The 16430-nt window shown below is 33.0% G+C and overlaps 1 protein-coding gene across 2 annotated transcripts in view; it reads right to left on the reverse strand.

Moving 5' to 3' along the window:
* LOC143226281 (uncharacterized) overlaps positions 1 to 15999 on the reverse strand; it is an 86536-nt gene extending 70537 nt beyond the window's left edge. For both annotated transcript variants that reach the window (XM_076457038.1, XM_076457039.1), the window contains exons 1-2: positions 15499 to 15999; positions 1753 to 1831 (exon numbers count right to left, since the gene is read on the reverse strand). In XM_076457038.1, coding sequence (XP_076313153.1) covers positions 1753 to 1831; positions 15499 to 15529 — 110 coding nt within the window. In that variant the 5' untranslated portion in view covers positions 15530 to 15999. The remainder of the gene's footprint in view (positions 1 to 1752; positions 1832 to 15498) is intronic.
* Positions 16000 to 16430: the final 431 nt, after the last annotated feature.

The raw sequence follows: 16430 nt of genomic DNA on the forward strand, positions 1-16430 counted from the left end.
TATATTTTGCTTACTGTTTTTTAAACACGTTTCTTTACACTGTCTGATTATGAAAATAGAATTATAAAAAGTTAAGTGGTTAAGTTACTGTTTGGGCCGTCTCAGTTCTTTATGCACATAATTACGTTTCAGAGTTATAACAGCGAAATTATAGTTTACTTCCTATTTTGGTGTAATTTATTTTCTGGTAACACTTAACAGCTTATTTCCTAATAATAAAAAGTAATTATATAACAGTTTACCTTTATGTAACAACTGATAAACAGTGCAACGGATTTAATGTTATACATTTATTTTAATACCTAAGTTTGTTTCAGCTTAATACATGTAGCGTATATTGTTAAATGTGTAAGTCCCGCAAGTCGAGAATAAGAATCAACGACATATGTTTTACAAAAGCACTAGCGTACCTTCGAATATTGTTGGGTTAAGTAAACTTTCGAACATTTCGCCTAAAGTTTATAAATCGGCGCGCCAAGAGACAATAGAATATTGTTGGTCAGCTACAATCAGTATACTACAAGCCTCGAAAGCTATAATTGTGAAAAACGCTTACTAATCAGAAAACTACGCACATTTTACCAGAATCGTTAGAGATTTCAAACATATTGAATGGTTCAACTTCAGAGAAATAACTTGGGACGTTAGTGTTTCTACAAGGACATTAGATATTGTTGTGGGTGATAAACTTGTGTGCTTCAAACCGTCAAGAGAAGTGTACCTGCGTATCAGCATAGCACATCTCTCTGTGAACATCAAAAACAGATTAAGTTCTAGACCAGATAGAAAACTCAGTGCTATTTGTAAGTTTGTAAAATTCTTGTATATAAACCATTTGTAATAACTATTAGTAATAACAGCTATTATAAATTATATTGTTATTTGTATATAAAAAATACTTGTGTTAATAAAGAAAATTGTGTGTATCAATCTTGTTGGCAAGTATTATAAATTTAATATATATTTACATTTATTGATCTTCTAAATTAGAATTTCCGGTTATTTGAAATCAGAATACGTTACGTACGTAACACAATAAATCGGAGATTCGTCCGATATAAATTATAACACGTAACAACAGCAGTTTACTTACACGTAGCATTAGCCACTTCGTACTTTATCATTTTCAGCATCAGTAGCCACGTAGCAGTTTACTTCTTAATAACAGTTGAGGAAGATTTTGTTTGTTTTCTTTTATGCTTAAGCATTAGATTTAAAAGTAAAGCTAGATAGGTAACCAACTAGAGAAAAATAACTGCCACAGTACGGAAATATTTTGTTGTTATGAAAATATATACTTGATACCGCATTTACAGAGAGTGACATCTTAAAATTTTATAGCTGTTGCGATTTGATACCACTTCTACAGAGAGCGACAAAAACTCGATTGTTGTGAGAGTCTGATGCCGCTTCCACAGAGTACAACCTCGTAAAAGTCGAGAACTAATTTTTTTTAAGATTTTGTGTTAGGTTATAAATTATTGTTAACACTTGTTCTGTTAATTGCAACATTTTACTTACACTTAAATTAATACTTTTCAACATGAAGGCATTAAAGTTCTTGGATATTGAGAGTTGCTTGAATAAAAATATTAAACTTGTCTTTGTACTGATATATGTTTCTGTGGAAACACATAAGTTGCTGTGTTGTTGAATCTTCTCCGTATGACACTGTGTTACCATTTCTTACAAACAAAGCGCTTAGCTTCCAATTAAGTTGACGTACGAATTTTATGACAACATTATACTTACCGTTGTGGTAATGGCTGTCTCCATGGTCTATCTTCTGAAGAGTGAGTAAGACACGCTGTCAAGGCGACGAACCAGGTAACTAAAGAAAAATATTGTACATTTCAGAGTTATCAGATTTACAGCTTGAAATGTTTAATTTTTAATCTTGTTTAGTTACTTTGACCATAGAAATATTATACACAACCCCATTAACGCTTTAATTGTATTCTTTTAACTATTGAGAACGTTGTTCTTTCCTTATCAATAAAAGTGTTGACATCCATACAAGCAGTTCTGAGATACATTCTTTTTAACTATTTGTTTTTCAAAGTTCTTGTGAATCACAGTTTTATAAGTAACCCTAGCAATATATAAGTCACAAAAAAATTAAACAAAGATACCTTTAGTATCCTACTGATTATGCTGTGGTCCATATTTACACAGAACATGACTGATTTGATCCAACTGCTGTAAATTTTTCTTTTTGAACATTGCAAGAGACAAAAGCGTACATTTACGTAACATGATGTAATATACATAACCTATTGCACCATACAGTCATGTTTCACATGCCACATCTTTCATAATCTTGCACTGAGTATCTCTAGTTTCAGAGACAAAAGTTTGGTTGGTAAATATATATCCGACAATAGTAGAGAATGTTACAATCTCAATACAACGATGGCATCAAGCTGTGAAAGTGAAGACAATCTTTTATCTGAAACTGATAAAGGAAGTTATGATGTCAAGCAGACGTTAAGTTTAAGTAGATACGCAAAACATACATATTAATGTATTGACACATCGTTATTTTCACTCTGTCTTTTCACAAAGAGTATTAAGGAGGAAGTACTAAAAAGGTAAACAAGTAGTGTTTCTTTGATATGATGGACTTTACAAACAAAAGAATGAAGCAACGGAACTGCTTTGGACTTCAACCATGATAAACCAATTTTTCCACAAGCAATGGCATATAACAGATTTTACGAAATTCCAAGCTGTCTCCCATTTAATATTGATGATAAAGAAAGAGAAAAGTACACAAAGGAAAGTCTAAGCCTATAAAAGCATCTTCGACAATGGTGTGTAACATCAGAAAATGTGATCAATGGTGTGTAACATCAGAAAATGTGATCAATTGTGTGTAACTAGTCACATACTATGGCAGATGTCCCATCACGCATCATATTCCAAGCAAAACTGGAAAATATGGCATCAATATTTGTCTTGTTCTTTGTGATAACGACGCGTTCAATGTTTGTGATATAAAAGTATTCATAGATACAGAAGGGGAACCACTGAGGCTATGAAACCAGCAAAGCTCAGAAAACAGTAGACACAATGTAACTTGTGGTAATTTCTTTACGTATTTGAAGTCATATTACAAATTTCTAGATACGTGATTAGCAGTATTTGGAAAAATAAATGCCTTGTCGTGTTCTCAATTAGTTTTACGGGCTCGACATGGCCAGGTAGTTAGGGCGCTCGACTCGTAGTCTGAGAGTCACGGGCTCGAATCTCCGTCACACCAAACATGGTCGCTTTTTCGGCCATGGGGACGTTATATGTGACGGTCAATCTTACTGTTCGTTGGTAAAAGAGTAGCCCAAACTATGTGGATGGGTGGTGATGACTAGTTGTCTTTCCTTTAGTCTTAAACTTTACAATTATGGACGGATAGCGCAGATAGCCCTCATGTAACTAACTGAGCTTTCAGTATGACCCTCTAGGGTCTTTATACCCAAATCCCAACAAGAGAGAGAGCTATGCTTTTAGTGTATTTTCAGTCCATAGTGGTGAGTTTTATAACCAATCAGCCCGAAATTGTAAACAATACGGCAACAATATAAACCATTAATGATCCTATATTACATCATTACCAAAATTAGAGTGACTGTTCTTAATCAAATGTCAAGGGACACTACTCAATTGAAAGGAAGACAAAAATGATTACGTTTTTTTCTATAACCCAGATACATGTTGTCTAAATGTTTGTTTTGTGGATTACCATAAAAATTAACTAAAATTAAGTTAATTTTGTAGCCATGTAAGACATTATATTAGCTAATGTCGTGTATAAAATATTCACACGAACTAGTTAATATGCAATGTTTTACGTATATGCTACGTTATACGACACTGACTTTATAATTCATGCTTTCTTATCTTAACTTCTTTACACAAGGCAAAACCAATATTTTAGTTATCAAACAACACACCCTTTCTTGTTTTATTTCGTGCTCACACCTGTTAGAAGGAACCAAGACTTTCACTTTACCAATTAATACTTAAGATAAGTCCTTCAATAGTAAGTCTGAATGCTTATTACCCTAAAAACTGGGTTTCGATACTAAATGTGAACACAGCACAGATAGTACATTTTGTAGCTTTGTGCAGCTAAACAAACAAAGTATAAGATAAACAGAATAAATTACTAGGATATCATGTATCAAAGATAGTTGTTCTAAAGGAAGACTAAACACCTGAAAATATTTTTTGTATACTTACTTCTTTTAAAACTGTTGTTTCGGACAAGAAAATATGAAAACACCAAAACATTGACTCCTTATATCAGTTAGTATAAACTCAGAACATTAGGCCAAAGACAAAAAATAAGTCTCCCCATGGAACATCCCTACTTTTAAGAGTTGCAAATCCCAGGTTAGAGCCCCGCGATAGAATAAGCCTAATGTGGCAAAAACGAGCATTAATACTGCTTTACCAGAAAGAGAGGAGAAAATACCAGCTAAGTTTGTTATAAAAGCTTTATTGTTCCTTAGCATTATATGACAACAATTACACTGCATTTCTAAATTTCAAGAACATACAAAGAAACAAAATGCTATTTACATATTTTCATAGTGCCCGTAAAGAGTAAACAAAATATTTATGTAATATGTGAAAAACGAGCTTTAGAGTGAAACAAATAAACAGACACAGAATGAAATCAAGAAACGCGACAGATATATGTTAAAAAGTCAGATGTATGTTATTAAACAGGAACATCAGGGAAGACAGAACAAAGAAAGATACACCATGTTTCAAGTAATTATATATATATATATATATATATATATATATATATAGCACAGCCATATAGAACTATCTACTGTGTCTGTCGAGGGGAATCGAACCCCTGATTTTAGGAGTTTCGATCGTAGACTTACCACTGTACTACCTAAGAACCGTCGTAATAAATGAACTATTGCTCAGTTTAAAATATCGTTCTCGTGTTATTTTATTCAGAGCTTCAGTCTAATTTTGTAATACTTCTCGAGATTTTTGAGCGCTCGCTCTATCCTTCAATTCTTTCATGTATTAATGAGTAGTTTGTTAATTTATCGTATTAACCTTATTTTCTGTCTAAAGAGGAGTAAAATCCTGTTTATTTCTGTTATCTACTTTTAAACGATATGTGCTATGTCAATATATTCATAACATCTGTTACGCACCTGTTTAACAATATTTACATAACTGTAAAATTCATCTGTGTCGTTTTCCTTGGAACTGTCATATGACTGTGTAATTAAATATATGTAAGTAAATGTAGAATACATCTGTGTCGTCTGCCTTGCAACTGTCATGTACTTGTTTAACAACACGCTGTTAACTGTAAAATACATCTGTATTGTCTTCTTGAAACTGTCATGTACTTGTTTAACAACCCACTAGTAACTGTAAAATACATCTGTATTGTCTTCTTGAAACTGTCATGTACTTGTTTAGTAACATCTTAGTAATTGTAAAACACATCTGTATCGTCTTCTTGTGTTTCTTATATATAAAAAAGTTCCAAAACAGAGTATTCTGAATTCTAGGAAAGGCCTAACTTTCAAGTAATTTGAGGATAAGTGTATATAGAGATGAAAAATACTCCTCGACGGCGAGCCACTTCTCTGAACTAGTGGTATCATGTCAAGCTGAAGTCTTATGTTCACACCTGGTTGTAAAATAAGCCTAACAATTGCTTTTCATAGTTATCAAAAAACAAAAAAGTTGTATACTCTTTAACTAAACACGCACATAAAAAGAAATAAATTATTGGTTTATGGCGAACTTGAAAAATATTTTTTTATTCCAAAAAATTAAAATTTTATTCACCTTTTACAAATAAAAATGTTGATTCATTTTCAATATTTAATACATGGATGACAGTAAGTTATATATATATATATATCTTGTTGTTATTAGTTTGTTTTTTTCATTTTGGTATTTGAAAACACGAATCAGGCCAATTACGTATATTATCACCACAGAAAACACGTTGGCATAGCATGTGGCTTACTTAGTAGGCTTAGCTTACAAACCTCGGTATGAAGACAAACATGAACAAACACTTTCTAAAGTAGAATAATACCAAAAATAAAGGCTGATTAGCATAAACGTTAAGAACAAAGTGACACAAGGTCAAAGAAGGACAAGACTTTACCACACGTCCTGTCTCTGTACAGACCCATGTTCTCTTTATGGTTTGGCCAATCTCTTAACAAAGAAACGTAGATTAACGTAATACATTAAGACGTCCATGCAGGTAGAGCCACTTCTTCGTTTCTGCCCCCCGCTAGTACAATGGTATGTCTCCGGATTTACAACGCTAAAATCAGGGGTTTGTTTCCCCTCGGTTGGCTCAGCAGGTAGCCTGATATGGCTTCGTTCTAAGAAAACACACTCGTTGTTGCTACTTAAAATTGTAGAAAGAAATAATATAAGAGACATTTATTAAAATCTTTTCCTGATTTCGATGAACTCAAGCTGTTACGTTTGGCTAAAAGTTAGAAATATATTCTATATAGTTTCTTGTAATTTATCGACACTATTTGTCAGTTCGTTTCAAAACTTAAAGCAAAACTACACCAGCGTTACCTGCACTAGTTGTCCCAAATTTTGAGCTGATAAACTATAAATAAATCTGCTTGTCAGAGCACCCGCCGCCCACTCATAGGCTTCTCTTGTTTTGAAAGCATTTCATAAAATGTATGTCTTACTTGATGAACACAAGACAGTCTTTAAAAGAAAGTTTCGAAAATTGTTGTAGATAAATTTTCAAGGTTATAATAACAACCACTTATATAAAATTTTAAGTTACTTCGTTCTGTGATCTAACTACACTGACTTAGAAAGTAAAATCGAATTGTGTTTTTAGTACGTAAGTGTTTTGTATAAGTTTATATTTTATAGCTCAAATACGTTTATGCGACGGAAGCGTTTTACAGAAAGACATCACAGCAACAGGTACGAAAAACAACTCAATGACACTTGGTGATGTTATTTATCTTTCACTGAAATTAGGTCACATAATGCGCATGTATGAACAACTTATTTTATTGAAACAAGATGAAGTAACGGATGCAAGTAAGTTTTTTTTCACTAAAACAACGTAATATAACGGATGCATGCACAGTTTATTTCACTGACAGAAGATGTTACATATTATAATTTATGTCGAGCGAATCTCAAATTTATTGTGTTAAATACGTTATGTATAATAATTTCAAATAGCTGGAAATAGTTTAATTTAGAAAGTAATTGAATGTTGATACGTATCAAATTTATAATATTTGTCAACAAGATTGATACACACAATTCCCATTCTTAACACAAATATATTTTAATATACAAACAATAATACAATTTCTAATAACGGTTATTACAAATTATGATTCATATAGAAGAGTTTTACAAATTTATAAACAATAATGAGGCTTCTTCCTGGTTTGGAACTGAATATTTTATCGACGGTTCACGAGGAACGAATTAACTCTGTGTTGATACACAGGTACACTCATCTTGACAGGAAATAAGTTAGCTTCTTCATACGTGATGTTTTTTCCCAACGAAAATATTTAATGTCCTTGTAGAAATACTAGTGTCCGTATAAAAGGAACGTATCAAGAGAGAAGAATACAATCATTGTTATTAGACAGCTTCAATTAGTGTGCTATAGGCTTAGGAAACTATAATTTTGATTAACGTCTATGAATCGGAAAACTACAGAATTTGATTAAGAATGCTTAATAGCAGGACGTTTCTAGTCCTGATTTCTTCAAGCCCGTTTCCTTGGCTGTGGTTTTGCTAGATAGTGTACAAATAGATTTTGTACACTACATATATGTAATTCCAAAAGTGCTCCGGTTCTCTAAATTTGGGGAAGATTCTCAATCGTAAGGATCAACAATGTGTGTATATTATACCGTACAGCTTCAGTGAATTACTTCGGACGTTAAAATTTTACGAGGACATTAAATATCGTCATCGGTAAAAGTTAGCGAGGTGAGGACAATCAAGCTAGCTAGCTTGAGCGAGGTGTGACAATATCAACTGAAAATTCATTTTCTCGTCGTGGATCTGGATCGTCGATAAAATATTCATTTCTATACCGAATATAAGAATCAGTATTGTCTTTAATTTTGTAAAACTCATGTAAAGTTTTGTAAAGCTAGCAGTAATAACAGTTTTTAAGAATTGTACTATTATTTTTATGTGCAAGTGTAATAAAATATATTTGTGTTGAAAAAGAAAATTATGTGTACCAATCTTATTGTCAAATTTTATAAATAATTAACTTCTAAATTCAAATTCTAGTTTTCGGTTATTTGAAATAGTAATACGTAATGTACGTAATATAATAAATCGGACTTATCCGATATAAATTATCATGCGTAACATAATAATATACACACATTGTTGATTCTTACGATCGAGAATCTTCCATAAATTTAGAGAACCGGTGGCACTTTTGCAATACATATATGTATTTCTATATATATAAATATATTAAATTAAAACAAATATATATTAGTAAATCTGTTACAAAGGTCACATAACGTAAGCATGCACAGCTCCTTTTGCTGAAAAAGGCCATACAACGGATGCTTGTTTGTTTTTTAAATTTCGCGCAAAGCTACTCAAGAGCTATCTGCGCTAGCCGTCCCTAATTTAGCAGTGTAAGACTAGAGGGAAGGCAGCTAGTCATCACCACCCACCGCTAACTCTTGGACTACTCTTTTACCAACGAATAGTGGGATTGACCGTCACATTATAACGTCCCCACGGCTGAAAAAGCGAGCATGTTTGGTGCAACGGGGATACTGAAACAAAGTTACACAACGGATGTAAGTAACCTTCTCTCACTGAAAAAAGGTCACATTAACGGATTCATATTCATTTTGATTCAGTGAAACAAGATCACGTAATGGGTGGTAAATTTGAGTAAAACTGTAAAATGACAAATTCAGAAGAAATATCTAGCTACTGAAAATTAGCCTGTATCCCTGTAATCTGAAGTGAACATGTAATAGCTAACACAAACGTACTAGTCAGGAGACATTTCGTATCTACATATGACGTCAAAAGCCTGTAATTTACAGTGCAAAAGTCCTTCCACCATGTCTAAAAGGCATCTTTATAACCTTATTGTATGATTCAATGACCAACGTTCTGCATCATAAATCTTTATTATCATTATTTTAATTATTGTTTTTGCCCTAGGCTACCTAACCCACAAAATATTTTGGTTCAAAACCATATAGTGTATCACTACACTACAAACACTACTTGTAGGAGTTTTCAGTTTACTTAACAATACTTACTTCCAATAGCGTTCATACCATAGCAGGCCAGGCAGCACGGCCAGGTGGTTAAGGCACTCGACTCGTAATACAAGGGTCGCGGGTTCGAATCCTCTACCCACCAAACATGCTCGCCATTTCAGCCATGGGGGCGTTATAAAGTGACGGCCAATTCCACTATTCTTTAGTAAAAAAGTAGCCCAAGAGTTGGCGGTGGGTGGTAATGACTAGTCTTACATTGCAAACTTAGGGGCAGCTATTGCAGCTAACCCTCGTGTAGATTTGCACGATATTCAAAACAAACAAACCATATCATAACAAAAATTAACCTTTGTTTTTAACACGTGTGTACATGTAGAATCTAGACATGTGCTATATTAAAGTAATAAGACAATTGAATCCAAACGTTACCAACCACAAAGCCGCCTTCAGAGTAAACAGCCAAGTGTAAAGTTTACCGGCTGCTGTCTTTAAGATGTGTCTCAGTAAAGACAAACTAATTATACATAATGTACGCTATGAACATTTGAGATTTTATATATGTACTATATACAAAATAAATTTTAACTACAAGTTTTCGACCTTCCTAATTTTTTTCGTAATTTAGTCCTATCATGTAATAGACACTCGTGTAGTGTGTTATTAAATCAATTGAATCTTGACTTTAGCCAACTTACTGTCTAAAATAAACACTAATCTCACTTGAAGACAGCTAACTGTTGTTCTCACTTTCTGAAGCTGTCTACAAATTATCCAAGAAATATGACAACAGTGCTTTCTCAAGAAACCATCGTTTTTTTGCGTATTTCAATAGCAGCTTTGTTATGTAGTTCGTTTATCAAGCAACCCGTTAAGTGCAACTGTCTTCAATTTCAATTAAAATTTGACCCTCCACAGAACACGTGTAAACCGTAAGATAAATGCTCTCGTAAATATAAATTATGTTCATGTTTGGGAAGTCTGTGTCACGGTGCGAAAACGTGAAGAATGTGTGTATATGTGTGTTTTTGTTGGATTTTGTTGTTGTTGTTGTTTAGATACATGGTTTACAGACGGAAACCCATGCAGTACACAGAGCATAACACACCAGCGTACCGAATAGGAAACACACTTGCTCAACATAATGTAAGAAATAAGTCTAAAGTTTTCTGATATCAATACAAATTAATTAAATACATATATTTTTGTGGGATGGAGACGTTCCTTAGTGGTAGCACGCCCAGGCTGAGAATCTAAAGTGGCTTGCGACAATGAGCTTAGCATTTTGGGGCAAATAAAACCGGTACAAGAATAACTGTTACATCCGAATTTTCGATAAGACTGCAGTAACCCAGGGGTTAGAGATGGACGCTGTTACCTAACTGTGTCCCTACTAGTCTATCAATCCAAATATAAGGACATCCGTGTGAAGATAGTTTTAATGTACGTTTGGGCAAAAATTCTAAAACAAATAAACATCTTCCGAGAAATCTATTTTTATAGAAATACTTTTGGCCCGGCACGGCTAGGTGGGTTAAGGTGTTCGACTCATAACCTGAGGATCGCGGGTTCGATTGTCCGTCGTACCAAACATGCTCGCCCTTTCAGTCGTGGGGGCGTTATTATGTGACGGTTAATCCCACTATTCGTTGGTAAAAGAGTAGCTCAAGAGTTGACGTCGCTGGTGATGACCAGCTGCCTTCCATCTAGTCTTACACTGCTAAATTAGGGACGACTAGCGCAGATAGCCATCGTGTAGCTTTTCGCGAAATTCAAAAACAAACAAACAAAACAAACAGAAATACTTTTATGTGAGTATCTGCATCCTGGCCAAAAATATTATTTATTGCAATGCACTTTGACTCCTTTTTTGTATAAAAATATTACTTATTCCTTAGTCTGGTGTTACAGTTAATAAAGTATTGAAAATAAAGTACCTGTTTGTGTCTTAAATATAAGTTGTGCTAAATAGTTGTGCGATATGCTTATATTATCAAATATAAGTAATTTATTTGTGTCGAACTTCTGTTGTTAAGCTGCAGATGGAAGATATTTATCGTTTTTTAACTATTTTTTCAGTTCTTTAGTATACCCCTGATGAATTAAGTTTAAGGAATACAATGAAAAATTTGGGGTTCGATTACTGTGACATTCACAGCACAAACAGCTCATAAAGCAGTTTTGTTCTTAACAATAAACAAATAAAATTCTGCAAATATATGGAATTAAAGAAAAAACTGTCTATTTTGAGACGTTTTTCTCCATAAAACTCAATAATTGAATAATTTTCAATTAATTACATTCTCCTTTTCTCATAATAAAATAGATATAAAATTTACATGTTTTCTGAGTTAATTAAACATGTTCGTAGGTTAAATAGAGTAACACACATACATGGCTTATATGTTTTCTGAGTTAATTAAACATGTTCGTAGGTTGAGTAGAATAACACGCATACATGGTTTACATGTTTTCTGAGTTAATTAAACATGTTCGTAGGTTGAGTAGAATAACACACATACATGGCTTATATGTTTTCTAAGTCAATTAAACATGTTCGTAGGTTGAGTAGAATAACACACATACATGGTTTATATTATTACTCAATAATACATCCCACTAGAACTCCCACAGATCTAGTTAAAAATCAATCCTTGATACGTTTTACTTGTCTATCTTTCTCTGTGTATCTATTACGTGTGTACATTTCTATTACTTACTTCTGTACTTATCTTTCTATTGTTTAATTACATATCTATCTGTCTTTTTATCACTTAATTATAATAATATTTCTCAATTATTAAACAGTGTATCTGTCTTTTTCTAAAGTTACCTATGCATCTATTTTGATATTTCTTTTTGTCATTTAACTACGTGTATGTCTATCTTTCTATCACTGAACTATTCATTTATTTATCTATAATTTACCTATTTGTATTTGTATCAGTAAACTACGATATTTCTACTCTTAACGTTGTATTTAACTGTTTAAGCATATTTCTGCCTTTTTGTTATTATGCCTATTTCTTGATATATATATTTTTTTTACTTTGGTGGATTCATGTTTTTTAATACAAGTTGCTGTTATATTAACCTTTCTGTCGATTCATATACTGTTTAAATAAATAATGTTATTATATAAAGCAGGGACCACTTGTTTAAAAAAGTACTTTTTATTATTCTCTCTTCTGTTAGTATTTACCATTTGTAACTTGTAAAAATTAAAAACTACGGTTAAAACCTTTCAAAAACAATGAAGAGCTGGTTTCTGTTAGTTTATATTTTGTAGCTACTGGCTAGTGACAAAATTGTACTTAGATAAGTTAATTTTAAAATAGATTTTCTTATAATTAGAAACAAGTAACGTCACAAAATTCACCTGAGATTAAAACGCGTGTGTCAAAGTGTTACTAAAATTATCACATTGTTTGGAGCAACAGAAACATAAATAAACAGTCTTTACTCATGCACAGAAAACAAATTGTTGTTTTCAGCAAATATATATTTTAAGTAGGATTTTTCTTTCTTTCGAACGTAAGTGTTTGAATTCGACTGTGCATCGTACTTGTCAGGAGAACAAGTTTCACTGTACAGGATGTAGTTACGGGTGCAGTTTGAAGAGATCACCAGTAAGGGCCTAGTATTAACATTTGTGGATTACACAGTTGTGGATAGTTTGGAGAAAAGGAACCTTAGTCTTCAGTTGGAACAAAGGTTGTCATAGTTTTTGATAATTGTAAGTTTGCTCATGCTTTCATTTCAAAGATTTCTTTCTCAATCCCTTTATGAAAGTATAACCTCATTTTATACTTTTTATACTATAAATTACTTTATCAGAAAGAAAAAATATACAATTGTACACAGATAAACAGTTTTGGTTTTTTTTATTTTTAATTTCGCGCAAAGCTATACGAAAGCTATCTGCGCTAGCCCTCCCTAATTTAGCAGTGTAAGACTAGACGGAAGGCAACTAGTCATCACCACCCACGCCAATTCTTGGGCTACTCTTTTACCAACGAATAGTGGTATTAACCGTCACATTATAACGCCCCCACGGCTGAAAGAGCGAGCATGTTCGGTGTGACGGGGATTAGAACCCTCAACCCTCGGATTACGAGTCGAACTCCTTCACCCTCCTGGCCATGCCGGGCTTTAAATAAACAGCATCACCGCTAATAAATAAACCAGTTTCATTATTACAGCAGTATTATTTTATACCTGACTTATTATGCAATAATTATTCACACATATGTAACTATGCTCCATGGATTAATACAATACTATAAGACATATATAAATGTCATATTTCGATTAAATAGAATAGCTTTGTTGGAAGAGAAAAGAAAAACACTTATTGTTTTGTAAACCGAATAAATCCTACTGAATTTTTTGAGCATTCGCTAGAAATAGTATAGAAGTAAGTGAGAGACTCCTGGCAGAGGAAACATTAAATAATTTGGGTGACAAGAAAAGAGTCGTTCCAAGAATTTCAAGGACGAGTGTAAAGCAAAGAGATTTGACATTCCTTTGTGTCCTTCTCCGAAAAACGTAGAATTTAAAGGAATGTCAGACTTTTTTGTTTATATGTTCATCCTGAAACTAAATATCCTAAAAATTTATATTCATTCATACCAAGTGTCTTCCTTTTCTCACATGTTTCTTTATTTACACCCAAATAGCTTTCTAAGTATAAACATACACACATTATTGTTATTTCTTATACCACATGCGCCTCAATTTACATAAATACATATACTTATCGTTGCTATCACCAGTTATCTTTATATACACGTTATGTCTCTTCATATCAAACCTTTAAGTGATTATTCTTAAAGTGAGCAGGTATTTACACAGACAACACAATTACTGTTTTGCGTTAATAATAAATATTAGTGTTAATAACAAGATCATGAAAATGGGGATCATATTGTTTGACTTGGTGGCTGTTTTCAAACGGAAATCTGATTTGATGTACAGTGTCACGTAATGTTTCTTGGATGATATTGTATTAACAGCGACTGTTGCAATTCTGATCCCCCCCCTATATACACAAGTATTTATAAAGAGGTAGAATTATTTTTAAACTGAGCCAAATGATCGATTCGACGAGAAGAACACGTCATAATTTAGTCTGTGTTTAGTTGTATTCTTCTTACCTTTTCGGAAGCTTCTTTGGTAAAAGAAAATTGCTTCTAAAGCTTTCAAGTTATTTTCCTGCAAACAAGCGCCGTGTTATTTAAAGCACAACTGACAAATAAAAAGAAAGAGAGAAAATAGTGAAGTTTGTAAGTGCACTCGGGACAAACGAAAATTGAAGAAACTAATGAAAGGAAAAAAGAAATAATGATATTTGTAGATGTAATCCTGCAGAATGAAAAATGAAGAGAAAAATAAAATAATGAGGTTTATACACATAACGTTGAATAATAATTAGAAAATGCATGTTGAATTAAAGACAACAGAAAGTCGAATAACGGCGCTAAATTATAATAAATAATTTCAGATGATAAAATGGTTTGTTTTTGAATTTCACGCAAAGCTACTCAAGGGCTATCTGCTCAAGCCGTCCTTAATTTACAAATTTAAGACTAGACGGAAAACAACTAGTCATCACTACCTACCGCCAACTCTTGGGCTACCTTTTATCAACGAATAGTAGGATTGAATGCCAAATTATAACACACCCACGGCTAAAAGGGTGAGCATTTTTGGTGTGACAGGGATTCGAGCCCACAACCCTCAGCTTATAAGTTGAGCGCCTTAACCACCTGGCCATGCCGGGTCCGATTCTTATGTATGGATATATCTTTATTATTCTGGTTCACGAGTTTCTTTCGCAGATAAATATTTCCTTTAAAACCGGATAAGAGTCAGACTTGATTAATTAATGTTGCCAAATTCTAGGCTATCAGTCAAATGAGCTCAAGTTATTTTTCAAAATTTATGCGTTAAGATGATAATTTTTATTTAATTTTAAATTTTAATTCCAAAATAAAAGAAAGTGAAAGAGCATTTCGATTTTTATAAGAAGATAAAAACGTATTTTTAAGGCTACATATTTCAATAAGTCCATTAAAGGCAGTAGATTTTAAATAATTTTGAAAACGATTAATATTTTACAATATTAAACCTTTATAACCTAACACACTCTGAGAATGTTGATTAAAAAGTGCTCTCGATAAAAAAACTGAAAGTGCTAGAGCAATAATGGATGACTTACCCAGTGCACTGAAATTTAACACAGTTTTCATGTTAAAAATATCTCCTTGTGTAATTCAGCCGTAGATCATTACCAAGTTACTGTAATGATTCGCTACCTAGCAATTTAAGAAAAAGACTGTTTCAAGGATAGGATTGTAAAACTTGGTTGAGGAAAAATAAACTGATGAAGGAAACTAAAATAAACTTCTCCCCTTCTGTTTCACTTTCCTCAAACGATCTTCTGACAACACTTCTTGACTAATTCACATCGGCAGATAAATCGAAATTATTTTCTATATTTGTTCTCTCAAATTTCAGGAAGTTGTGAGATCACGATCAAAAGATGCTGTCCACCAACGCTCTCGTAGTGTTTCTCGTGAAGTCCATTCAACAAACACGCGCACACATCTTTCTTGCAGCAGTTCAAGATGTCATGATACGCCACCTAACGGAATTGGATGTAGAGATTTTTAGAATGGGACAAAAGACATGGAACGTTTCTACGTGGAAAAAGCAAAACATGCATAGACACAGATTACTCTCGAACGGTGTCAAAATACTGAGTAAGTGAAAGTTTGGCGAATCATACACAAGTAATTTTTATCTTGATCTTATGTACAACATTTCTAATCGTAAGCTAGCGCAGGTTGATAGATATCACAAGAGCAAAACGTAATTTATGTTGATTATCAAGTGGCGATGAATGTCGAAAATAGGTCACTGAATATAAGAACAGAAAAATGTATTCACTTATATGCACGTGACTGTGTAGACCTTATCCAAATTCTGTGGTAATGAACTACTTAAAATTTAGTATTCCTCACTTGAATGTCTCTTTCTTGATCTGTGTAAGAGTATTTCTCAATGACATATCTTTTTCAATCTCTTTAATAGTTACTCTGTCTGTAATGTGTTTTTCTTAGTCTAGTGTAAAAATATATTTACATTCCA

Source organism: Tachypleus tridentatus, chromosome 9 (genome assembly GCF_004210375.1).
Source record: "Tachypleus tridentatus isolate NWPU-2018 chromosome 9, ASM421037v1, whole genome shotgun sequence".
Taxonomy (NCBI): domain Eukaryota; kingdom Metazoa; phylum Arthropoda; class Merostomata; order Xiphosura; family Limulidae; genus Tachypleus; species Tachypleus tridentatus.